The sequence below is a fragment of the Lichenostomus cassidix genome, chromosome 11, assembly GCF_008360975.1.
Source record: "Lichenostomus cassidix isolate B80296 chromosome 11, HeHo_3.0, whole genome shotgun sequence".
NCBI classification, from domain to species: domain Eukaryota; kingdom Metazoa; phylum Chordata; class Aves; order Passeriformes; family Meliphagidae; genus Lichenostomus; species Lichenostomus cassidix.
Genome location: NC_139492.1, coordinates 10,621,659 through 10,647,063, shown reverse-complemented (window position 1 = coordinate 10,647,063; position 25,405 = coordinate 10,621,659). Strand labels below are relative to the sequence as shown.

Below are 25,405 nucleotides of genomic sequence, written 5' to 3'. Positions count from 1 at the left end.
GAACACAGCTCTATCAGAATAATCAATAGCTGCCTATAGTTGTCATTAACACATTAAGTGTTCCTTGGGTTAATACTCCAGATTCATGATGCTCTCTCCTGAATTTAAGTGGAGTGTGATGAAACATAACTGCAGGTGTGTGGTATCCTGGTGTGTATATTGGATATGGCAAACATGGGCTTATACATATAGGATCAGACAGAGTTTTAATATTTTTATTAAAAGGAGCTTAATATTCATATTAAGAGGAGTTTAAGAGGAGCTGTGGTTTGTGTTTTTTGGGTTTTTTTTTTACTTTTTTGTTCTGGGAAAAAAGTAGTTTAGTTTTCTTTTGAGCCTAAAGGATGCTAAGTTTGATCAGACATATTAACTGTAGTTTAGCATTGTAATTTTGCAATTATCTTCTTTTCTTGTAAGATTTGTGTTGCTTTTATATACTAGTAAGATATATTCCCCTTTATCACTCGTAATGGAAAATTAGTGTCCATATATAAGAGGCATATATATATTACAGATTTATGTGGCTTCATGGTCTAATAAGTCAGAATGACGTGCAAAACTTTATTCCTGAACGTGCTTTGAATGCAAGTGAACTAGGAGTAAGTAGTTCCTGCTCTTTCAGGAGGAATCAAAATTTAGTGTGGGTACTCAATCCAGAATAGTGATGGTAGATATTTTGGGCAACTGTTTGAATAAGTTAAATTAGTAGGCTTTTCTGTTTGTTCTCCTTTGTCATCTCCCCTATTTTTAAAATTTGCTAGAACATTGCATTTGTTGCACATTTTACCCTGCACATCATCAACATTTTCATGGCCTATATGTGAAGTATCTGGCACATGGTTTGATGTAAAATATAGTTATGTACTGTAACAAAGCTGGAGGAGAGGAAGGCATTGAAATCAGACAGCCTAGTTTTCAGTTGAGGAATGAGGATCATAGCTTCCAAAAACTTGTATTTCCAAATGCTGGTGTCATGATCAACTACTAGCAATGTCTGGTGGTGTTCTCCTTGCTGCTTGACAATGTCATATTCCCCATACGTTAAATACATGTAGTGTAGCAGGCTCTGTTTTGGTTTTATTTCCAATGTTCTTCCCAGCAGTGTGATCTCAATTCTCTTTCTGTCCGTTTTGCCATGACAGCTGGTATCACTACTGCACTTAAATGACTATGAATTTTAAATCTTCACAACAGTGTTCCATGGTGTCACAGGCTGGGTAATGAAGTTGTTACTTGAGCTGAGTGTGACAAAATTTCATTTTTGAAAAAAAAAAAAAAAAGAAAAAGGTGAGAATCACATTCTCACAGGGATATCCACAGACCTGGTGCATTTAGTGCTGTGAGGATGATAAAGGCATTGAACCCCTTATGTCACTTGAAGATATGATTCAGCTGTATGTGGTTATCTTGCATATGTACTAAATTGCTATTCTGCTATGGCATGTGTCTTAGACAAAGCATGCCCACAGGCACTTCTGGACATGTGGCTTGCTGTTTCATTTGATTGTGGCTTGCAGCTTCTTCATTCTGTAGTGTTTAACCCATTCTGTAACTTGGCTTTCTGTGTTTTAAATTATTTCAATAAAACTAATGACATTGAAAATACACTTTAAATTTCTGCACAACTATATTTTACTAGACAGTGTGTTAAAAGGTGTTGTGACTAAGTAGCTTGATGGCAACAGGTAGTGGCTTCAGTGATGGGGGAAAATGCTGATATTCTAGGCTTTTCCATACTAAATAGGTACTGAGATGTGCTGTTCAAGAAAATCAGTAATGTGATGTAATTGAATACTAAAAGGTAGTCACAAATAAAAATGTAATCATGAATTCAGAATCTAGCTCTAACTCTAGCACTTACTGCTTTCAGTTTTTCTTCATAGCTTGTGGATATTTCAAAACATTTTTTTTTTTGGTGATTAATGCTGTTACCTTTAGAGATTCCAGTCTGCTTTTTAAGTGCTACAAGGAGCAGAAGTCTAGTTTGGAGATTTTGGTACAAGTTTGCATCTATAAATGTTTTAAGAGAAGCTCATATGTAGCTTAGCATATTAGAGCTTCAGTATAAATTAGATGAGTCAAAACAATGCCTCACGTGTGGAATTATTTCATTAGAATCAGTAAAATTATATTAGTATTTAATTTGAACTACAGTTCATTTCAGTGTCTGTGAGATAGTATTACCTACTTCTGGCATTGAAGCCCATCATTTTTTCCTCTTTCCTCCACCCTAAATTATTCATAATGGTTGATGATGTTAATTTGGAGATGCTAAGAAAATTACAGGGTACTCTTTTGAGTTTTTATGAATGCATAAAATCATTTGTTGTATAATTCTTTAGTGCTTATTAGATCTGCACGTAATTGTTGATGATGAAAATTCAGACTGCTGGCTGAGTAAGCATGTGTAGGTTGTATTCAGCGTGATTCAGCACTGCAAAATCTAAGTTGTCCAGAGTGCAGATTAGCCAAGTGAGTCTTGTAGTGCATCTCAGCTCAACTGATTTCAGCAACAGGAGATAATCACTGAAGCATACACTGCTGTGCAGTCCTTCAGAACTTAAGTGTTCAGTGTAACTACTGTTTGCATGTGACCAAAATGGAGAAAGGGAGGTGTATACAAAGGAGTGAATTATAACAAAGAACACTTTCTGCTTCAGTTCTTGTTCAGAAAACATATGTTCAGCCATGCAGGCAACAGTTGGGGTAAAGACACACTGTAGGTTTGGAGACAAAAGGCGTGTTCTTTTCTTGCATTCACAATGTTTTCAAACATATTCACTTGTTAGGGACTGGCCTGTCAGCTGGATCTTCTTGCAAGCGTGATTTCTTTTTCCTGACTTCTTTCAAAAGCTTTTTCCCCCACAATGTTTTACACTTCATATAATCCACTATGCATGCTAGGACTGCCTCGGTCTTTGTGCTATTGATGATTCAGAGGTGGAGGGGCCATGCTCTGGGATAATGTGGCTGAAGGGTAACCTTTCACTCACCCATACATCTGACGATGCTAAGCCACTCTTATTCCAAATATCTTAAGTGGTTTGGTTGCTCTTTCATGATGAGATGGGTTATACTTCACCTTTAGAACATTGCCAAACCGATTAGGGCAGCAAAAATATTTTGAAAGTGTTGATCTTTTTATATTTTTTACTTTGTAATTACATATTGAAAATCTTAGTGAGACTCATCATAATTGCATTAAATCATCCAGTAAAAAGGATTTTTTTTTTCCTCAATTGGAAATTCATTCAGTTGTGGTGCACCCGAGTAACCAAAAATTACTTGGTCATTACTTCTTTTTGGATTCCTTTTTCCTAAATATATGATTCAAGACCCTGGTATAAATATGCTTATATAGGCATACAGGTAATGGTTATTTCCAAATAAACTCAACCTGGTTTAATTTATGACCTTTAAACTCATATAGCTAGAAAATGTATTGCTTTAGCTCCACAGGTATAGATAAATGGAACAACTTTCTAGTGCAGACAAGACCTACAGTTTCTTTGGAAATGTCTAAGTGATCTACTCGCTGTAGGTTTTTCTAGGTCAAACTACTCATCTATCAAGTCAGGTATTCATCCTTTGTTGTCAGCAGTGAATACCTCAAAGGGAGGCAGGGCTGCCTACATTTTAATGCATGTAGACTTGTATATAGAGCTTAAGCATATGTCTGACTTTAAGCATTCTGCTCTATAATTGGGTTATGTACATGTTTAGTTTTGATGTGCACCATTGAATATAATGGTAGAGGAGAATGTATAATCTTTGTGGCAATGGTTTCACACCAGCAACTTGAGTTTCCATTCCTTTTATGCTACAAAAATGACACATCTTTCATAAAATTCTCTATTCTTTATATTTTAATTAAAAACAGACATTATGTTTGACTTAAAAATCCTGATTTTATGTTGGAAGTTCTCAGTCAATAACCAGAACAGTTAGGCAGTTTTATGTTGGCTTGCAGATTATTCATGTGTTTTGTTGGAGTATTAGTAGTGCTCTCTGAATTCTCAGTAGTCTGGGAAATTACCACTGATGAATGTCCAATGATTAGAATATCCCATATAAGGCCCTTCAGACCATGAGGATCATTTACTCAACTAGAAAATCCTCAGACAAGAAAACTCTGTGTAAATATTTTCTAATGGAAGGTGCCAGCAAATACATCCTTGCCAACGTATGTCAAAACTGCCAGAAGATCTGTGAAAATGGGGATTAACTTTTTAGCACTGTCAACTTAAGAGCTTTGACAGGGAAACATTATTTAAATGTTTTCTCTTTGACTGCGTATGACTGAAAAGATGTTAACGGTAGATAAAACTAATATAAAGCAGTTAATGATACTGACATATATTCCAAGGCTTCACCTTTTTCTTTTCTTGAGCTCTGTGTCAGAAATCCTTGAGAATACTACAGCTTTAAAATAAATTGTCCTTCCTTCTCAAATGAAATTTGATGATTTGTCTCCAGTCTGATAAAAGAAAGCACACGCTATTATATTGCTTCTTTTGAGGAATTTTTTGTTCTGTTTTATGGGCTCCTTAAAAGTAAATTATGTTTTAGATGCTGCAGTGACTTCTCTGACTCTCAGAAAGAAAATAGTTAATAATAATTTCTTTCCTTTAAGTTCCCACGAGCCTACCTTCATTGTACAGTTTGCATATAACAGCTAGTAAGAGTAGAATGTACTGAACCTTAAACAAATCTATTAGGATCACCATGGCAAGAAACCGGGAAAATGGCAGGAAAAACGAACAATGATTTTGTAAACCCTCCAAAGGTCAAAAAAAGGCTTTCAGTAAGTATGCAGAGGCTAGAAATCAAATCCCATTTCCTATCATAAGAAACCAGTTGTTTTAGCAGCAGTGGTTAATGTACTGTATGTGAAAGATTTAAGACTAGTTGGAAAGCTTTGCTTCTGTTTTATTAGGCTGCTATTGAAAAGCCAACAGCATAACTTCAGCTAGGTGCTTTGAGATTTCTTAATGGGCTGTCAAGGGCAAGACACCAGGTCTGTGCTATACTAGCTCTTTCCTGTACATTAAAACAACAGGGGCCAAATGATCATATACAGAAGTATGAATTACTTGATGCTTTCTCTGTTCCATATGGTCAGCCATGTCTTTGGCAATTAATCATGTACAGAATCAGTTGAGTGCTCTCTGAAGCATTGAAGTCAACATTTAGTTGTACCTGTGCCAGTGGGGGCAGTGGGGGTTGCGAGCGTAAAATAGCAGGATGAAGAGCTGCTGGCGCCGAAGCCAGAGCAGCTGGCTTCTATAAACAACACTTTTTTCCCTCCTTACCTTTTTTTTTTTTAACTTTCTTTGACAAACATGACTCATTTTTCAATATCATCCAAAACATGAGGGTTGCTGAGTGAAACTGTGATATCTGGCATAGTGGATTAATAAACAAAAGGCAGAGAATTGGGTTTAATGTGCCCAAATTACTGGGTGATAACTTAAACCATACTGGCTGTTTCCATCTTATCAATGAAAATGGGTGTGTTTGCTCATATTTTAAGTAGAAATTTTGAAAGTAAAGAAGAAATGAACAGGGTTTTGTAATCAATTACTAGCTTTTTTTATAATGGAGGAGTTACAACATGTTAAATTAACATGGCTTAATAGATTTCAGGTTCTTTTCCCCTCCCCTCTAAAAGGCACCATGTTCTAGTTTCGTAGAATTTCATCAGGATACTTCTTGCACAAAAAGCAAAATAAAATGACAAAAATAACAGGAAAAATACAGAACATATTAGCCCTGCTTGCAGATTTTACTGTTTGTTTTTCCTTTCTGTATTAGTTATTCATTTTTTTTAGAGATGACTGCTGTGTTAAAGTAGAAGTGGTTGGTAAAGATTCAGAAGCTTATCCTGTTTAAACTGGTGGTGAGTAAATTAAGTCTTAACTTAGAGTGAAAAATCTGATTTGTTGACCCAATAAAGTAGGACCAAGAGGCAAACTGTCCCAAGTGCCACTTTAGTTCAGACTGAAGGCTAATTTGTTTGACAGAACACTAGGCTTCATGTCTCCAGTTATACAGTGTTTCTAACCTTGTGTCTGACTCCTTATGAGGTCTGTATTGAAGGAAGGAAGGAAAAAATCTAGCTCTGTAAGATTGAAAATGTACCAGTGTGGGGTTTGGAGTGTTTAGATGTTGCTTTTTCTTTCTTGTTTGTAAGCACGTTGTGATATTCACCCAGGACAAGCAGTTCAACAGGGCAGTGGTCTGTGGATGTTAAAAAAGAGTTTTTTCTGCTGCGTATCTAAGAAAAAGATATTATTGTAATCCTGTTACAATACCTAGATTAGCTTTGTTGGGTGTCTAATTTTGTGTGTATATCCTGGGTGACTAGAAAGACTTGGTTATAGCAGTTTCTATTCAGTCCTGTGTCACTGATATATTTTGTTGGTGGTAAGGAGAGAAATAGGGTGTTGGTCTCTTGAAATCTAATATTAGAACCTTCCTTCCTTACATAAATAAGAGGAGATGCTCTGAGGGTGCTGTCTGATATGCCTAAATTTAGTTCTGCAGCTGTACCAGGAGGAACACAAGGAGTACAGTTTCCTAAACACTGTGTTTAACATAAAAGGCTAGGTTTGCACCTGATATATGTATATATGCACATATATATGCATGTGTGTGTATGTGTTTGTAGATAGCTTTGAGCTTTTTGAGAGGTGAGTTACGTGTTTGTTTTTAAGACTTGTGCCATTAGGGATTTACAAGAAAATGTCCTAAATATACTAAGAGATCTGTAAGGAGAATAGGGTAAGATTTACTGAAAATGCTAGCAATACTGCTTATTAAAGAGGTGTGCTGGCCAATGAGACAGGGAGTTGCTTCCCACAAGTGATAAGCAATTTGCACAATCTCGTGGCTTAGGTTGTCCAGGATATGTTTTTGCCAGCTCAGGAAACAGAAGAAAGAAAGTTTCACCAATTTGTAAACGTTACTACCCTCAAGAATTTCTGTGAACACAAGGGTGAGATAAGACAGGCTGTAGGGCTGGTTGCATTGTTTATTTATTCTACTGTCTTGCAGTCCCAAGTGTGCTGAAAAACAGTGAGTCAGTGCTGAGTCCAGAATTGTGAAGGCTTCACTCAGCATTGGGCAAAGGGGGCCTCTGCAGGCAATTATCTGTCATTAAAAGAATTGAGACACAAGATCAGATTTTCTTTGATGGGATGTGCAACTATAGTGATGTTCAAAAGAAGGTCATTCGTGCTCTTTAGAGCAGGGGTGGTATCAGCCGGGTTTCTGATGGATTTTTATCAGTGTTGATGTGAGGAAATGGCTTTCCCAGCTGATAACATCTTTGACCGAGTTTCTTGAACCCTTGACCTTTATCAGTCAAGGTATATATTGAATCCCCTTGTTAAAAATAAATCCCAAAACAAGGTACATGGAAAAGAAAACTTTCAAAGGAACATGTTTTATAATATTATTTTACCCAGAATGCTGCTTTATTTGTTACCATTTGAGATTTTTATTGTGATTATAAGAATAGCAAGATATTAAGAAATGCCTCTATAAAAGCTACACATCAAGCCCTGCACTGGCATTCCAGGTGACCTTCCTGCCCTCTCAGCACTCCTAGAAAACAAGTAAATCAGTTAAATTGCTATGTATTGTTGTTGTATGTTGCTTAATAATACTATTTCACCCTCCAGGTAGCTGTGACTGTACTCACAGGGCTCAATAAAGAAGCGTTTATGATGTCAGTGTCAAACTATGCGTTTGACTTGAGCCATGTACATCACCACAGAAAGAAAAGGTGTGAACAGAAGGCTGGAGCAATATAATTATTCTCTCAGTGAAAAATAAATTATGTTCAGTTTCTATATTTATGATGTTTCTGTAGATGGAGGGGACTTTACTTAATGAAACTCAGGATGAAACTTGCAATTTCACCAGGTCAACAAAATTAATACAATATCATGTACAATGTGATTGTGAATACTTGGAGAAGTGATCACCCCTCTCTGACTGATAATATTCTATTAACATCACCTTTTAATCAGATTTTAAATGAAAAGCCTTTAGCAACTACCAGTTCTCTGCACTTTATGAATCATTTATTTAGGGAATCTTAATATTTGTTGCAGCAAATAACTATAATTTTAGCTTTGTGAGGTATATCATCAGTACACTTGGGACTTTCCTAAAGTCTTGGAGAGAAGCAGACATCTGACTGTCACTAGTGGATTTTCCTGTCCCTCTGTGATTAATATTGATGTGCAAAGATTCTGAAAGGGAAATCTTGGTGGACTTGTGGCCTGGCTGTATGGCTACAGTATACAGACTATAATACAGAGTCTATAGTCTATACTACAGAGGTAAAGTCTGGTTGTAGTGCTCTCTCAAGTCTTATTCGTGATAAATATAAAAGTTAAAGCCTTAATAGCTATATTTATTGTGAATGACAAGGAGTGTTAATTTGCACCATAAAGAATGTACATCATCTCGTGTGTCTTCACTTGCCAAAGTCCTTTATCAAACTCTGCTTTACACTGTGCAGCTGCTGGAAGTGAGGCTCTAAGGTCAGGATTTTTGAAGTTGGCGGATATTAGAGCTTGTGGAAAAGATGTTGTAGGTCAGGGAAAGGGAAGCCCATGTCAGGGAATCCTTATCTGAAAATGCTCTCTGGCTTTTTTGTTTGCTTTGTAATGTCAAAGCAGGGTCAAGAATGTGATCTGTGTAGACAGAGTTTTGAACATTTCGAGTTTTTACAAGAAAATGTTCTTTTTGATGTTTTAAGTCCCATATGATGGGGTAATGCCTCTTAGTAGGCCAACTGATAGAGCTGGGAGGTGGGGAGAAAGATGCTTTATGTTCTTTGTCATGATGTTGGTGTAATAAAATTATTTTTTGTGTCTGTGAACCCTGTCATCCTTCTCTCTTGGAACAGCCATGGCAGTAGCAATGCTACTCCTGCTTTACATAGCTTAAGAAGTGTATAATCTGCATGTCATTGTTTCTTGTGGAAAAAAGCCCTATCAGAATGAGGATAGATCTCCCTGTTTTCACAAACTGAAGATAATAACAATAATTTCCCTCACAGAATTCCCAGAGGAATTTTAGTTGGGCAGGACAGAATGTAATATGTATGTGATATTGAAGAGGGGGCAATATGCCATGTGTTTTGTCACGTTGTTCCAATAGGAGAGGTTATGCTGGGTACAGGAATTGAAGCTCTTGGTTATGTTTGAGCTGTTTTTTCAAACTCACATATACAACTTCTCAGGTTAGGAACTTATTTTTTTGCCTCCTTTTCTGTGAAAACAGGTTTGTGCAAGAACTTTGTTCAGTCATCCTTCCCGAAAGCATTTAGATGCTTTGATACATTTGCGGAACATGTGACTGAAGTTTAGAATATCAGAAATAATTCAGTCTATGTTGGAGGCTGGTTAAGGTGAAAAAGGCAATGTAATATGGTCACTGAAGGAAGAGACTCTCAGTCTCTGCTGTGGTGACACTGCTGCACATCAAGGAGCACCTGGCACTGGTAGATGCAGGACTGGCTGTTATCATCAGCATCAAACATTTCCTTCCCAAGCTGGCAGACATGGGGAAGGGCAGGGAGAGAAGAGGAGGAAATGGTGTGTGTTAGGAGTTGAAGACAAAGATGGGAGTGAGGGGTTTGGAGTTAGCTTGGTGGGAGGCTGAAGGATGGTAAGAACATCTCCAGTTCTGTTACATCAACATTAACTGTCAGCACAGCATTGGGGAAGGCCAGGAACATTCAATCTGCAGAGACTCAGTGTCATCCTGCTTCACAGATTACTTAAACCTATTGCATGTATATATACATATATATACATGTATATTTTTAGCAGTTTTAAATTTGTTCCATATGTGAAAAGACTTTGTTTATTTGAACTATTTAATGATAAAGAGAATATGGGGACATCAGAAGGAATTCCATTCAGAAGATACAATACAAACAGGTATCTTCTTCAATAGCTTTACCAATGAGCAAAGGGGAGGGTGAAATCCCCCAAACAAATGCCACATTGAGGAAAATAGTTCTGATATTATTTGATACAAGATAATATTTAGAAAATAACTATGCCTCAGGAAAATGTGGGCTAGAATGCACAATGTCTCGTTGTGATACTCAAGGCAATGAGATTTTAAGGTTTACCTTATGTGCCATGTATATTGATTAAATACCAAATATATGGTGGCCATTTCTAACCATCATTCATTGTATTGATTTGTCAGCAGTGGAACTGTAATAAAAAAAGCTATTGATTTACTGTCCTTATTTGCTTATGGGCTTTTTATTAATTTTACACATTGTTTCCTATTTCTAGATTATAATTTTTATGTGTTTCCTCCCTTTAAGACAAGTCTGGTCCTCTCTGAAGTTAGAAAAGAGCAACAAATGGAGGAACAAAGGAATGAAACCATCAGCTGCTTCCTGCTTCTTCTTAAGGAGAGACAAAAGCTGCGTAGAGAATGGACAGCAAGGTAAGAGATGCTCTTATGAATCCACTTGAGCAGGGAAAAGTGACATTTGAAAAAAATATTCTAAATTTTCACTGTTCAAATAGTAATTCCTCAAATGGGATAGTCCATGTTTTTGTGAGGTGGATGTCTCCCTTACTGTGCTCATAAGTGCAGGTTCCTGCTAACAGCTTGGTAGGCAGCGCTCAGATCTGAGGAGTGATGCCACCTAAAGTTCCCTCAGGTTTTCCACATATTGCTGGCAGTATGAGCAGTGCTCTTCGCTGGAATGCTCTGCTGAAACTCCACTTGTTGGCTGCTTTCTTCATGCTCCTTCCATTTCCCCATGGGGTCCTACTGGTGCTAACTGGGTCGTGTTGTGTGAGCTGGGCAGTGTCTGTACTGCTGGCGTTCCTGTCATGGGATTGTTCTACTGTTCTTGAGCTCTCAAACTGAACTCTCTGCCGTGCATCAGGAGATGCTGTTAACAGTGCTAAAAAGTTGTTTATGTTTCTATTTGGAAAGGTTTATGTTACTGGAGTGTAATCAGCTGAATGCATTTCAGAAGCAGCAGATACACCATAATTTTAGTTTGCTCGAAACAGGTGAATGAAAGAGAATTTCCACCATGTTCCACCTTATGTCCTTCACTTTAGCTGCTGAGTGAGTTGTCACCCTTTTTCACACCTATATCTAAAAGCTATAGGTTTATACTAATTTTATAATCTCTCATTCTTATTTGATATTTACATAAAATATCTAGCAGTCTATGATTTTTTTCTACCAAATATACAGCTTTTTTTTAAACCAGATGTCCTTACTTACAATTAAATACTGGTTTTAGTCAAAAGTATTTTTAAATTAGATTTTTTAAAATGCAAATTTAAATACCTGCACTAAATACTACAGTTAAGGGAGATCTCTTATATTTTGCTAGTGTAGTTGCTGAAGAATTTGAGATTGCTTTTGAAGTGTTATCTGTAGATTTTGGGTCTGATGCTTGAGTGTCTTTGCTGCTCCAAATAATTATAGCAAGTGAACTTGAAACATTTTAGATACTCTAGATAAAAAATGAACATAATTACATGTAATTCTTTTACAATTTACAGGGTGCGTTTTATAAGCCCTTGTTCTTGTGAGTATGGAATGTTTGCTTGTATGCTACTCAGTAAAGATTTCAGAGTAAGCTGGCTCTAAAATATTTTCCATATTATCATGTGGGTTTTACGTTTTTCTTTTTGAGCAATTTAAGGGATTTTAATGGGGGTTTTGTTGGGGTTTTTTATTTGTTTTTTTATTTTCCTTTCTTCCTGGGGAGGGGTTGTTTTTTGGTTTTTTTGCCTTCCATCACCATGCTACTAAATAACGCAAATATTTTAGCTACGTTGGAAACAGAAGAAATCACTTAAAGCTTTTCTGTAGGACATGTGCATCTCTGTTGTGAAACAGGATAGAAAGCTTCCAATGAGTGGAATACCTTTTTAGTGTTCATTTTGTTTAACAATAATTTCCTAATAGACAGAGTCATCCAAAATCATGGCAATAATGAGTAATTTACAAGTGCTGTGGGTTTCAGCGCTCCTGGCTCGCTCACTGCTGCAGCTGGAGATGTAGCCCAGCCTCTGACACAGCAAAGCTGCAGCTCCTGGGGCTGGGACAGGCACGAGCCGACGAAGTGCAGACCTTCTTAAAACTAAACACCTGAAAGAGAATTTCAAGAGCCTTGTGCTTTGAAAATTCTGAAAGAAAGTGGCCTTTGAGTATTAAATATCCATAATCCTTTGTGTTTGCATTTGATGTTTCCCATCCCAGTGACCTATCTGAGAGTCTCTTCCATATGATCTGCAAAAGAAACTGTTACCGTACACCTGGCTTTGCTCCATCAAAGCCCCAGCTCGGTGTCTGGAATGAAACTCTGGCTGTGGCAGCCATGGAGCACACGGTGCTGAAAGTTATAAAACGTCCGCCGTGGTACGAGCAGGGCTGCCCATGTTTTAGAGATCAGTCTATTGTGTACTTTGGAATTACATGAGAAAAATGTGCTTGGACAGGAAATAATTAGCACTTGTCAAAGGGCAGGCAATAGGTTACAGTACTTTACTTTCAACAGGCTATCAGGGGATCAGCTAGATTAGATAATAGAATTTTTTTTCCTGTGGAAGTTAAATACAGATGACTCTAATTACCTTACATTGTGCATTAGAGGGCAGATTATGAACAGTACAACTTCAAGAAATTTAGGTCAATGAAGGGAGGGCAGCTGGCAAAAAACTTCACTCTGCCCTTGGTCTTTGTAGAGTTGTGTAGTCATTCTGTTCTTTCTTGTGTTTTATTTGTGTCATTAATGCCTGAAACAAAAAAAAAAAAAACACAACAAGACATATGCTGGGAACTGGTAATACAAACTGATTGAACTTTTGGAAATTTAGCCTTTCCCAGAGAAAGGCATATGAACTGTTCTGGTATGGATCTACTCGGTTAAAGCATGCTCTTGTGTTATTTGCTTTAAGTTGTACCAGTGTTTCTGCATGTTAACAAACTAAAATGCCTCCTTAAGATTTTATTTTGGCTCCACAGCCCAAAACGCATGGCAGTGTGCTTAGTGTTGCACTCACCATTTCCTAGACTTGTGATGCAAAGATGTCATCTTAAGTATCTGGGCAGGTCTTCCAGGGATTCCAGTTGTTCTCTGAGTGGTAGTGATCCAAAGTACTTCAGGTAGGACTCAGTGAATGTCGTCTGAGTGTTAACAGAAATGGTCCAGAGTTTCCAAAGCCCCAGATTCGTTTATGCAGCGTGATAGTGCCTGATGGACAGGTTGTTATAGCTGTTAAAGAGCTGCTCTAGCCCTTTGAACTGACCCCTTCTTGACCTCTGCTTGCACAAGGTCACTGTGCAGCTTATAAAGTGAGGGGAACCTCGGATTCTACTGTAACAAATAGAAGGGTGAAGGGAACAGCTGTGAATTTTGGACTAACCATGCAAACCTGGGTAGACTTTTTAGGGTCACTGTATGATAATGAAAATTGTTACCAAATTATATGGAAATTTAACAGCAATAGTGGGAAAGAGAGGGTGGAGTCTAATGCATTGGGTGTGATAAATGAAGTGTGAAGTTACCCATCTGGCTCTAGACAGCCCTCTTTTTCTCTACGAAAGGGAAACATTTAAAAATAACCATGGTACATCTAGAATCAATGACCCATACAGAGAGCTGGAATAGATCAAGATTTAATGGTGACTGTGGAAGAAATTATCATTTGAAAAGTGAGACAAAGGATGAGAAAGTACAGTTCAATATCTGCACCTGATTCATTTAAAAAAAAAAGCCTTAATATTTTTCCTGTTGATGATGTTATTGGTGGTTTTTATTTCACTTTTTAACTGGAACCAGAAAAGTTGTTATATTACAAAGAAACAGGGGGGAAAAAAGTCCTTGAATTTCAAGAGAGAATGTTGCACTTTTCCTGATCAGTAAGTGCCTGAGAGAACTGGGCTGTAGTTAAATAAAATTGTAGCTCTTATTTCCCCTAATAGAACTTGTATCATGTTATAATAGCATTGTCTTTAAGGCTTGCATGACATACTGCACTTAATTGCTAGTAGGTTTTTGTTGTATTTTTCATAGAGATACATTTACTACCAAACTAATTTGTCACCAATAAATCAACAAGAGATTAATTTAAAGGGTAGCGTTTAACTGCATTGAAAATATTGACTGCTAGGAAAAAATATGTTTAGTTAAACCATTACTAAAGTATGGGGTTTTTTATGGAAAAACTTTATTAGTCCAAAATGGTTTTATTATGACATGGACTCTGATGTCCATTTTGCTATTTCCCTCAGTGAAATTGTACCATTTGTCTTAGGGGAAATTCAGCCATATACTGGAAAATACAAAGTTTTGGAGAAAGACGCAATGAAGTGGAAAGTTTGATTAAATGATTTATGATTATTGTACTTTCATAGTTGTGCTACTTACCCAAATTCTGAAATCTTAACTTCTGTCTAAATCATCTAATGACAAATTGACATAGTGAAAACAGAATAAGCATTCAATAAATAATCTGTACCAAAGTAAACACAAAAATCTTCTGGTTCATGAGATAAACAGCAGAAAAGTGTTAATTGATTATATCTTATAAAAATCAATAACTTATAACCTTGTGTCATTAAAATAACACAATAAAAAAATCTCTTTTTATTGGATCATTCTATAACCCATAATATTTTGAAGACCAGGTCACTGTATTTCTAGAATTGTTATATTCCTGCATTTTTGCATGGCACTGGAAGAAAGAGCCTCTTACTTGTGGCAAATCATATTAGCTTCAGATTTCAAGTCAGACGTGAGCTATAATTCCTCAGCATTTTTTGCCTTCATCAAGCCTCTTCTTAGATCTCACAATTTTAACATAACAATTTAAAAGTATGTGGTTTTTTTTCTAGCTATGATGAGTAGTTCTACTACAGAGGTAGTCTTAGCTCTCAACAGTGAAATCTGGATTTTTATGTCAATATTTGTATAGGAATATAAATTAAAAGTACCTAGTGAGAAAATTGAATCCTAATCTGTGATAACACTCTTCAATTCTATAAGAAGAAAAATGAAAAATCTTAGAGTGGAATCCTAAAATAGTGAGCATGTTAAATGAGATACAAACTGGAAGATTTTATGTGTTTTATTTTCTCTTCTGAAGAAAAAGTTAATTTTTTCGTCCTATGCCTAACCTCCTTACACCTTGGAATTTTAGATCGTAATTGAGGTAGATTTTACTCTTTTTAGCTCCAGTAGGAGAAAACAGTGTTGATGTAAAGAAGGACCATGTTTCCTCTGTAGCAGAGGAAACATTGATGAGTTAAGAAGTTAATGCGGGCTTTGGGAAAATCAGAGCTTTTTATTTCCTTTCTGTCACAGGCTTTGTGTGTTTTCAGGAGCTTGTGAATACTATTTTTTTTAATGAAATGTGGCAATACCAGTTGAAAGACTGATTGACAAATACTGAATTTTTTTTAAACTCTCCTAGAGCTGGCAAGATGATAAGTATTTGTAATAATGTGAACTCTTCAGAAACTACTGCAATAGGAGCAACACCAGTTCCCCAGATTTTACAAACAAACTGCAGAGGTATCAAAGTTTGTGAGAGAGTCAGGGGGAAGTATTTGGGTTGTTTAAAATTTGTGGTGTTTTGTGTAGCATGAGAATGACAGATTTTTTGTCCACATTGTGGCATCCATTGTCCATGTTTCTAAAATTAGTAAGCATCTTAGTACATACAGCTGAGTGGTCTCCAGTGGGGTTTTTGATAACAGATGTCCTCTCTGGACAATGGGTCTTGGTAAGCATAGACCAAAATTTTGATTCACCATTTTGGAAATCACAGAGAGAAAAAGAGAAAATTGCATTTGGATTCTTTGACATTCATATTTTAGATGTATGTTTGTAAATACTGCTTGAAAGAAGAAAATGAAACTGTTCAGCACCCAGGGTGTAACCTAAAACAGGTTTTCAGAAAGTAAATAGACAATGTGCAGAAAGTAAATTGTGGCTTCGTAATCCTGAATACTGTTTGTTGCTCAAGAAGATGCTTTGAGTCAGACTGAAAACCAACCTTGCAGCTTCTTTCAAATGAGTGGAGAAAACACTGCAACGTCGATGAAGTTGTCAGGTCTCCTGCTGTAGTTATGCTTAGACATCAGCTGCCTTGATTGACCTTTGACTTTTCTCCAGTTGCTTATTGCCAGATTCCTTTTGCTTCTCGTGACCCTTCCTGTTTTCTGCCTGTCTTTCACCTGTGTTCCTTGTATGGAAGAGTCTTTGAAGCAGCCAAGCTTGGGATCAATAGGTACAAGTACTCTACAGAACAATGGAAATGCAGCTTGATTAAATGCTGCTGTTTAGCTGTTCCTTTTAAACTGTCTTGACCCTTTACCCTTGGGAAGACTATATGTTTACAAGCTGTGGCTACTTAGAGAAAATCCTGCTCCTTACCTTGTGATGTCACTATATACACAGTAAATGTGGTGCAGAAACAGTTATGTGGTGTAGCAACCTAAAGCAAATGGTGTTATAGACCAGTCTAAGAAAAGTTGCAGAACTTCAGCTCTGTGTGTGGCTTTGTGTCAGACTCTGTCATTAAGGCACTTTGTAGGGATTGTTTACTCTCTTTACTTTATCATTTTAGTTTAGTCTTAATGGTTCACTTCTGAAAACCATAAGCACATGCATCATTCTATACCTGATTAACTAGCAAGTGAAATTTCTGGCATTTTTCTTTTTTGATTTCATGATTTTTTTTCTTCTTGTGCTAGATGAGTTTTTCATATAATTCAGTGGTACTTCCAAAACTGGCAAATGACACAAATTTAGTCCTTATTTATAGTGCAATTAAAGCTTCCAAAAAAATGTGATAAAGAATTTTCCCACTCTATCAGAGATTATTTGATAATTTATTATTTTTGTGTTTGGTTTTACTTGGACAGGCTTTTAAAGTTAACATGGGTGACATTTCCTTATTTATGTAAGCTTTCATAATTGCAGTACAAGAAAGATAGTGTTGTTTTTCCACTGGCTTGACTACGATTTGTTCACTACCACTGGGAGACCTGAATGCTGGAAATGGAGATTATTGCATTTCCAGGCTGCAGGATACTGGAGATTGACTAGATCACAGAGGTGACAAATTTATAATCTGTGGAGACCAAGTGTTAGCCACATCATCAGACAGTTGAACCACAAAGCAGCATTAGCATCAGCTGTCATTCTTTCTGTAGCAGAGAATGGTGTCTACCACAGGCAGGGGAAAAAGAGAAAGGCTGGGAGAATCCAGTATGTTGCACTGTGCTCTGTAGCTGCCCACATCAGATAAAGACCTGGTGTAACAAACTAGGGATAACGTGTGAGTGGTCCAGTCAATAAAAAATTATCATAGGTTTATTTTACTTTATGCACTGCGATCTATTTCTTCTGCAGTATCAATCCATACTTTGCTTTGCCTCCAGCAAAATGTGCTAATGTTATGATATGTAACATCCATTAAACTATTGGCGAACTTATTATGAACTAAAACTTTGTCTGAAACTAGACATTTAAAATAAAGAGTCTAAAGATAGAATTCTCTCTTCTGTAAAAAAATAGAAGCCTTATCCAAACAGGACTTTAATGATTTTAGTACCATTATTGTCACAGCTTTACCTGTCTTAAAGCTGAATTAAATAAGTTTAATTTGGAGGCATGTTAAATAAACTGTATACATTGTCCATGGTGACAAAACAAAGGGTAACTTCAAGGGTTTACCCAGCCAAATGGTGCTGAGCATTTCATACCAAGATTGTAAGTGAGCAGATGCTTACAAATGTTCATGACTTAAGTCTTAAAGGCTGTCAGCCTTGTGTTACTAAAGTTTTTCCACATATATAGAACTTGATGGCTCCAGGGATTGGCAGTGAAATACAAAGCCTTTTGTTTTCAGGTCAGCAGTTTAAATATGGTTCAGGTAGGTAGTGCCAAAGATTATTCCCACTGGGTATCTGTGTTTGATGGCCTATGTAAAATGCATCGGTTCTCCAGCCCTGGTAGGCAGGTGTGTATATCACAGGAAGCAACTGCTACAGCTGACACTAATTGGTACCCTCGCTGGCACTTCTGGAGCAGCCAAAAATTAAATGGATGTTGAAACTGAGCAAGATGCTGTCAGTGCTCTGAGCAGTCTAGACCATGGTTGTGAGGTGGTGATAAGCCAATGAATGTCATGGATGGCTGTGGGCAAAAAGAGGATCAGTCTGTTGCATTGCTCCACAGTTTGCTTGCATTGAAGTTACGGTAGCATATGCAGATAATCATGTGCTGGGAAAGAGGGGAAATTCCTGGGCAATCTTAACAGGATTGGCGAGAGGGAAGTGCAGTCCACAGCGAGGTCAATGAATGGCTTGGAGATGTCTCAACTAATCTGAGAAACTAAGATGAACTGGAGAACAGAATTGGATTCACTTGCTTATTTTCACTACTAATGAGATCTTTTGGGCATTTGAAGAGTTTGATTTGGCTAGTATTATGTGTTCCATTTATTTTGTCTGAATTTTCAATACTTAATCTATCATTGCTGTGGAATTATAAATTATAAACTTTGTTGATGTTTAAAAATAGCTAAAAAAGGAAGTTGGCATTTCTTAAGCTTTAGAGGTTCTATAAAAACAGAGAACTTGGGCACCTGTTACATAGCATACATTGTTTTCATATTATTTGTCTTATTTTGGTAAATGACAGCAGCCCCAAAAGGGAACAGTGTTTAAAGTGTATGTAATAGTAATAGAAGAAAATCCTATTATAAGTTACTTGAGTAACTTAGCCAACAGAGAGCTCTTTTACAGGTATGCAACAGAGTACTCATATTTCCATACGCTGCTGTGTTTTAGAGATTATCTGCCCTGGGTTGGTGGTGGAGCAGATGGGTTTATGGGAGGAAGAGTATTAAAGTAACAATAGTGGACATCAGTGCTATGGTTAGAAACAAAGAGAAATAATTGAAACAAAAAAGTGTCTTGAACAGTATCAAAAAGATTGAGAAACAGACTCTCTCAATGCAGGGTTTGTGGGAGAAGCCAAGAGAAGTCTATTGAGTGTTAAAGTGAGGGTAGTAATGCTAGGAGAAAAGAGTATTCTGTTGGAAAATGAGAGTTCTGAGAATTCTAGAGCTACTAATAAGAGAGTGCTCCACTTTTTCTGCAAGGGTAAGCTGAATGGATCCATCAGTTATGCCCATGGATATGCTGGAGTTAGATGTAGCTCCAAATTATGCTGGAGGGTGGTTTTTTGTACAAGTTTGGACAATACCGTTAAAAATTTTTGCCAGTTGCTTTTAGGCCAGTCAACATTTTCTCTTTTTTTTTTCCTTGCATTTAGTAACGTCAGCATTTGGTCTTCCTGAGATCTGAAAAATTTCTTTATCAGAATTATTTTTGATCACCTAAGGTGGATTTGAGCAAGTGCACAGGAGAGGTGAAGTAATCCAAGTACCCACTGCAGTGTGGATGACTTGCTGGCTGCACGGCATGTTTATTGTAAGGTGTAGTTTACTGAATAAAAGATTTAAGTATTTTATATTAGACCATCCTGAAGGCACTTTAGGTATTTGCTCTTCTTCTGCTTGGAGAAATGGATAATCCCCAAATCCAGATGTGTATTATTAGGGATTGAGGGGAAGGTTGGAGGAGGGGAAAGGAGGGGAGGAGAAGGATTTGAGAGGTAAGAGGGTGCAATATTGGAGGAGGTTTCTAACTGTTTTGCTTGCCTGTAGGTGACACTGTTGCATCATTTATCTGTCCATTTTCACATATGTTGTCCAGGGACAAAAAAAAAGTTTCATTAAAATTTGAGAGATTCAAAAAAATACATTTTGCTAATGATTCTTTAAGCCTTGGCCAGAGAATAGAGTCTCAGATACAGGTATATGAATTGCATGTTCGCCTTCCCAAAGATGGCAGCAGTTTATAATATTATTTCTGATTAACTAGCTCACTAGCATTGCATCTTCAGTATTCCCTTGAAAGGTGAGATTCTAAAAAGATTGCTCTACATGTTTCTAAAGACTAATGTAATAAACCAAGATGATAATACACTGGTGAAAAAACGTCTTAATTTGCTGCTAAGTTACAGCAATATAAAGTTAAAATGTTTTTCTTTGCTCAAGTCATTTAAATTAATAATGTGTGTCATTAAGTGAAGTCTCACAGAGGATTTTTTTCTTCTTTGCCATTAAGTCTGCTGGCTCCAGCGAAAATGAAATATTCTATGAGGCTTGAGCAATCATCTATCTCTAAGCTACAGTGTGCCTGCTGCCAGATGTTCAGGTGCTGGTGCTGCTGCTTTGACATGTATATCTCTTCCAGGCAAAAAAAACAATATATACATCAGTCCAGGTGCAAGGTGGCCTTGCCAGCAAACCTGCCTCCTCCTAGCTGTGACACTCATCCACTCCCCGTCAGAGTGTGTACGTTGGAAGGGGATTGTAATTAACCCCTGGAAAGCATAGGTTTCACTAAAGTGATGTGCACAGTAATGATATTGTTAGCTTCCTTAATTTCCAGTTTCACCATCAATTATGCCATGTGTTTCATCCAGTTGGTGCTACCCTCCCAGTGTTAATTATAACCTACAAGACTGTTACAGTTAATTTTATGGCAAGCATATTGTCTCTTCAAGGCTCCACAGCAGCTCATAAATTATCTTGAAGGTAAAATGTAACTTGGGGAACTAGTTATGAAAATTCCATCCATCTCGCTTAGGAGGTGCAGCTGCTACTGTCAGCTGCCTCGCTGCTGCATTGTGAAGGAATTATGGTGGGTCAGGTTTAAGAGGCGAGGCCCAGGCTGTCACTGAGGAGAAAGGCTGTCCTGGCCCTGTCAGACAAGTACCTTCTGCCAGTCCCTTGTGGTTTCACTTTGCAGGCAGTAAAAGGCAGGCGGTGCAGGTGGATAGTCCCCAAGCTGTCTCTATTCATTACTTTACAGAAACTTGTTTTAGGTAGGCAGGTACGGAGACCTTTTCACTGTTGTCATAATGTTAGGCATCATCTGCAAAGTGCAAGATAGATAACTCTATAAATAACTCGCTCTTGTGTTGGGCTGGGGTGGTGGAGGAAAGATGATTAGTGCTGTAGAGGCACATGAAAGAGCTCGCTGGTTTGTAAAATGACTGTTGGTTTAATTGTAGCAATAGCTTGGTCTGGAAGAGCACATCTGTTCGCCTTTATTTCGCATACACAATAAGAGGAGGTGCAATTTCACTGCTAAGTAATTTGTGTTGGAGTTTCACATTAACTAAATTAGCATGGGTTTATAGGGGCATTATTTATGACATCTGTGTGTGTGTGTGTGTCCTGTTTTTTTTGCTGAAGGAATTGCAAACACTCATTTCTTAAAAAGAAATAAAAGGGGGAGGAATAATAAAAATAAAGCAGCCCATTGCTCAGAACAATGAGATCAGTATTCAGTGCTATTTTTATTTTTGTAGTACACTTTTATTATTACTATAATGCTTTATTCTGCTCTTTATAGTAAGAGTACAGGTCCTGTCTATTCCTTTAATATTTAGTATTTCAATAGTTTTAAATGTTGTTAAGCTTTGAGTGTTCCTTTAAGAATGAAACCAAAATGCAAATCAAATTTCCTGAGAGGCTTTTTATTCTTCCACTCTTTTACCTTTCGAAAGGCTTTCTGTGTTTACAGTGTTGTTTCCTAACCTCATTTACAGCTGGGAGGGCATATGAGAGGGAATACTGAAAGCTGATACTTTTCCATAGGCAACTACTGTGCAGAGGTGAATGTACAGACCCATTGTGAATGAGTACATGTTATGAATTCAATTGAGGGGGAAATGAACAAACACAATAATGAAAAACAGTAAGGATAATTCATCTAAATGTATATTGTTTGTTTGTTTTGACAGTCTTCATGCAGTTTTAATTATTTTTGATTATTTATCACACAGGGAAGAAAACATTTTCAAAATAGTGCTGACATTGTAAATTAGACCTCTTACATGTTGAAAAAAGGAAAAAAAGGCTCATTATAGCCTGAAAATTAGTACACTTCCAATGTATGTTCGTATTTCTTTTTCCTTGGAATTTACAGTAAATGGGCCTTGTGACACCTTTTAGAGGTCCATTCTTTTCCCAGAGTCAACAGCATGCATTTTGGTTTATTCCCAGAAGAAACAACTAAGTTTCAACTGACTATAACCATGTATTGCTATTTGTTTAGTTTATTTAGAGGGAAGGTCTGCATAAGCCAGAGCCTTGGGCAAAGTGAGGTGTAAAAACAGGATCCTCTCGAGAGTCGACCCAGAGGTGTTGCTTTTCAAAGTTCCTTTTTGGCTTTCATCCTTTCCTTGTCTCCCACAGAAGAGAAGAGAGAAAGTTCTAGGTGTTTCTAGAAGATCCCATTTAATGTGGGGTTGCTTTACTTGTTCACTTTTGTTATTGTCTCCTGCCCTGTAGCATGTCAACCTCTACACAAAGACCAAAGCAATTCCTCCATTCTGGGGTACTCCCAGTTAGGATTGGGCATCACTGGGAGGTACCTGCAGCTGCTATAGTGTAATTCTTGTGAATTTGTGTAGGTGCAGAAGGCTGGGGACAGGAGAGACATCCATACTTGTTTCTTAAGGGATAATTTGACTGCTGAGTATCCAAAGGCATAACATTTATTTTGCTTAAAATCATGTGAAAGTATCTGGCTTATTTTCATCATCTCTTCCCTGCTTGATTTTGCACCATTGCAATATGGCTGAGTTTAAGAGAGTTACTCTTGATTTAAGTCAGTGTGTTTGAGAATACAATTAGAGCACAGGTCCTGGTAAATGTCCTTCACATTTTGTGGTGATGGAATCTCAGACTTTGCTTTGTTGTTTTTTTGGGTTTTTTTTTTTTTTGTTTTGTTTTGTTGTTTTTTTTCTTTCCCCAGAATAAAGTGCCTTAATTTCTTAGCTCTTGGCCAACTTTGATAGGAAAAATCTGCATTTGGAAAGAAAACAATGAAGTATTGCAATTTTTTATGAAAATGGATTGAATTAGCTGTAAAATAATTGGAGAGAGAACAACTCAAGAGTTGGATCCAGACCACTTAGTTTCACAGACACGTTTAAAAAATATTGCTGTTTCTTGCTTTACGTGATTCAATATGTTCTATTACCAACCCAGAAAAACTGAATTTTCAAAATAGCCTCAGTATTAGTCATTACATTAAAAACAAAAATAAAAAACAAACAAAAAACCCCCACCCAAAAAAAACCCCACTTGGAAAACAAACAAGGATTTGAAGGATTGGTTTGTGACTTTAGACTTAAGACACAGAATGTAGACTTTTGTTTGTTATAAAATAAGCAATTTAAAAGAATACAAACTCAAACATTTGCCAGTTCAGTGCACTGTCAGCCAAATTTCCAACGATAAAAATAAATTTGTAGCTCAAATGTATATAAATATAAAAGGGATTTAAATCTGTTATACGTTGTGCAGATCAGTGTTGAAGCTGGATGCTTCAAAATGTATAAAGAAATGGTGACTTTTAATATTTTTTTAATAGATGAAATATAGGGGTTTGAATTTTCTCCTTGTTAATAGTTAAGATTAAGTACCAGTAGCATGGGGGGAAGGCCTTTGTGTAATTTAAATCTTGTGATATCATTGGAGTGCTGAACACAGTTGGTCATTTGCTCATTCAGTTTGCCCAGGAAAACAAGTCATCAATACTGCTTACCTCTCCTTTTGTATTCAAATATAGGATGCTTTGGCGTGAAATAATTTTTGTAATCTTTTATTGCAAAATATTCCCGCACCTTGCTCTTTTTTTATTCTGGGATGGAGAAACACTGTTCTTCGCTGCCATTTTAGAGCCTTCTGATCTGTTTTTTCTCTGAGACAGCCTTTCTATAATTCACCTTGGCTGAGAAGTGTAAAACTTTTGAGTAGGATTGCCTGACTACCATAATACTATGCAAATTTAATTGTGTAATCAAAGTTATGTGATTAAGAAACATGGTGGTGTGTATTTGGTTCCTGGCTCAACAGAAGTATGAAACAAGATCATTTCAAGAATGTTTATAGTCTCTTTGAAGGAAAATAGCTTGAAACAATATAAATAGAATCATGGATGTGTTTGAGTTTTCACATGTTCAAGGCAAGCTACTGTGTTTCTCTGACTTCTAGCATGAATTCAGGTCCTCTTGTCATTAGTCATTCAGTGTAATTGCACACAGAAGAACTTTGTTGAAGACACATTCTGTTGATGGAGTTGGACTATATTTAGAGATTTCTTGCTCTCTAGAAACATCCTTTTGTACAAGAAAATCCTCTTGATATCTCATCTGAATATTTTAAACAAAGGGACCAAAACAAACAAAAAAATCCACCAAAAGAAAACCAAACCCCCTTGAACTTTATGACATACCTATCTTTATGAAATATATAACTTTTCATTTTTCTCACTGGAACCTATTAGCATATGCATTAATATGCTAACATAGATGGCTAGCTTGAAAAGTGCTGACTGACTTTTTCTTCACACTCTTAATTGCTAACCAATATGGAAAAGTCTTCCTTCCATTTTTGCTAATTCTTATTTTTATCCTACAAAAGAAACTGTAAAAAAACACCATGCTGTCAAATATTTTAAAAAAAGTTTATTTTTAAGAGTACAACTTTTAAAACTATATCAATTATTATGAGGGGCAGTTGAAGATGAATACAGAAAAATAATTTTGTTTGCCTGCTCATTTTTTTTCTCAAAGCCTGGCCTTTATTTAAGCATATTATTTTTCTGTGTCACACTAAAAAAAAAAAACCCTACAAGATTTATTGGCGTTTGTATGGAAAAAATGAAAGGATTTTCATGTTTTGTAAGAAACTTAATACACTCTCACAGATGGCCCAGCTCAGGTGTGATTTTAATTATGAGATAAAACAAAGCCCAACACAGTAGGAAGTAGTCTTAATAAACGGCCTGAAGCTTTTGTCTTCATGTGTCAAAAAGCCTTTTTATTGCGTGATGAATTTTTTTTTTCCTAGCTGTTTCTAAAAATTGGTTGAAAAAAATACAAGGGCTTCCAAAGTTCAAGTGAATTATTTTGGTCAAGTAAAAAAACATGTTGTTTTTTTTTTTAATTCTGTTTTTTCTCCCAGCAAGTTGAGACTTCTGGCAAATGATAGAAAAAATGCATTAATAATAATTAAACCTGTAAGGACAAAATGATTTATTTATAACTAAAATGATTTTCTAATTTGATGTTGTTATTGTTTGTTGGAGTATCACATTGCTTAGTAGTAATAAAAACTGAGAATTTGCTAAGCCTGGCTTAAACTATCAAAAACTGGCACTATCAAAACCTAATATTAATTTAAACCTAGGTTTTCAGCCTTCATTATTAAAGCACAAATAGTATGAT

The 25,405-nt window shown here is 36.6% G+C and overlaps 1 protein-coding gene across 7 annotated transcripts in view; it reads left to right on the top strand.

Annotated features, from left to right (window-relative positions):
- FTO (FTO alpha-ketoglutarate dependent dioxygenase) overlaps positions 1-25,405 on the top strand; it is a 230,151-nt gene that overhangs the window by 88,745 nt on the left and 116,001 nt on the right. For all 7 annotated transcript variants that reach the window (XM_085071847.1, XM_085071849.1, XM_085071852.1 and 4 more), the window contains one exon: positions 10,364-10,488. In XM_085071847.1, coding sequence (XP_084927973.1) covers positions 10,364-10,488 — 125 coding nt within the window. The remainder of the gene's footprint in view (positions 1-10,363; positions 10,489-25,405) is intronic.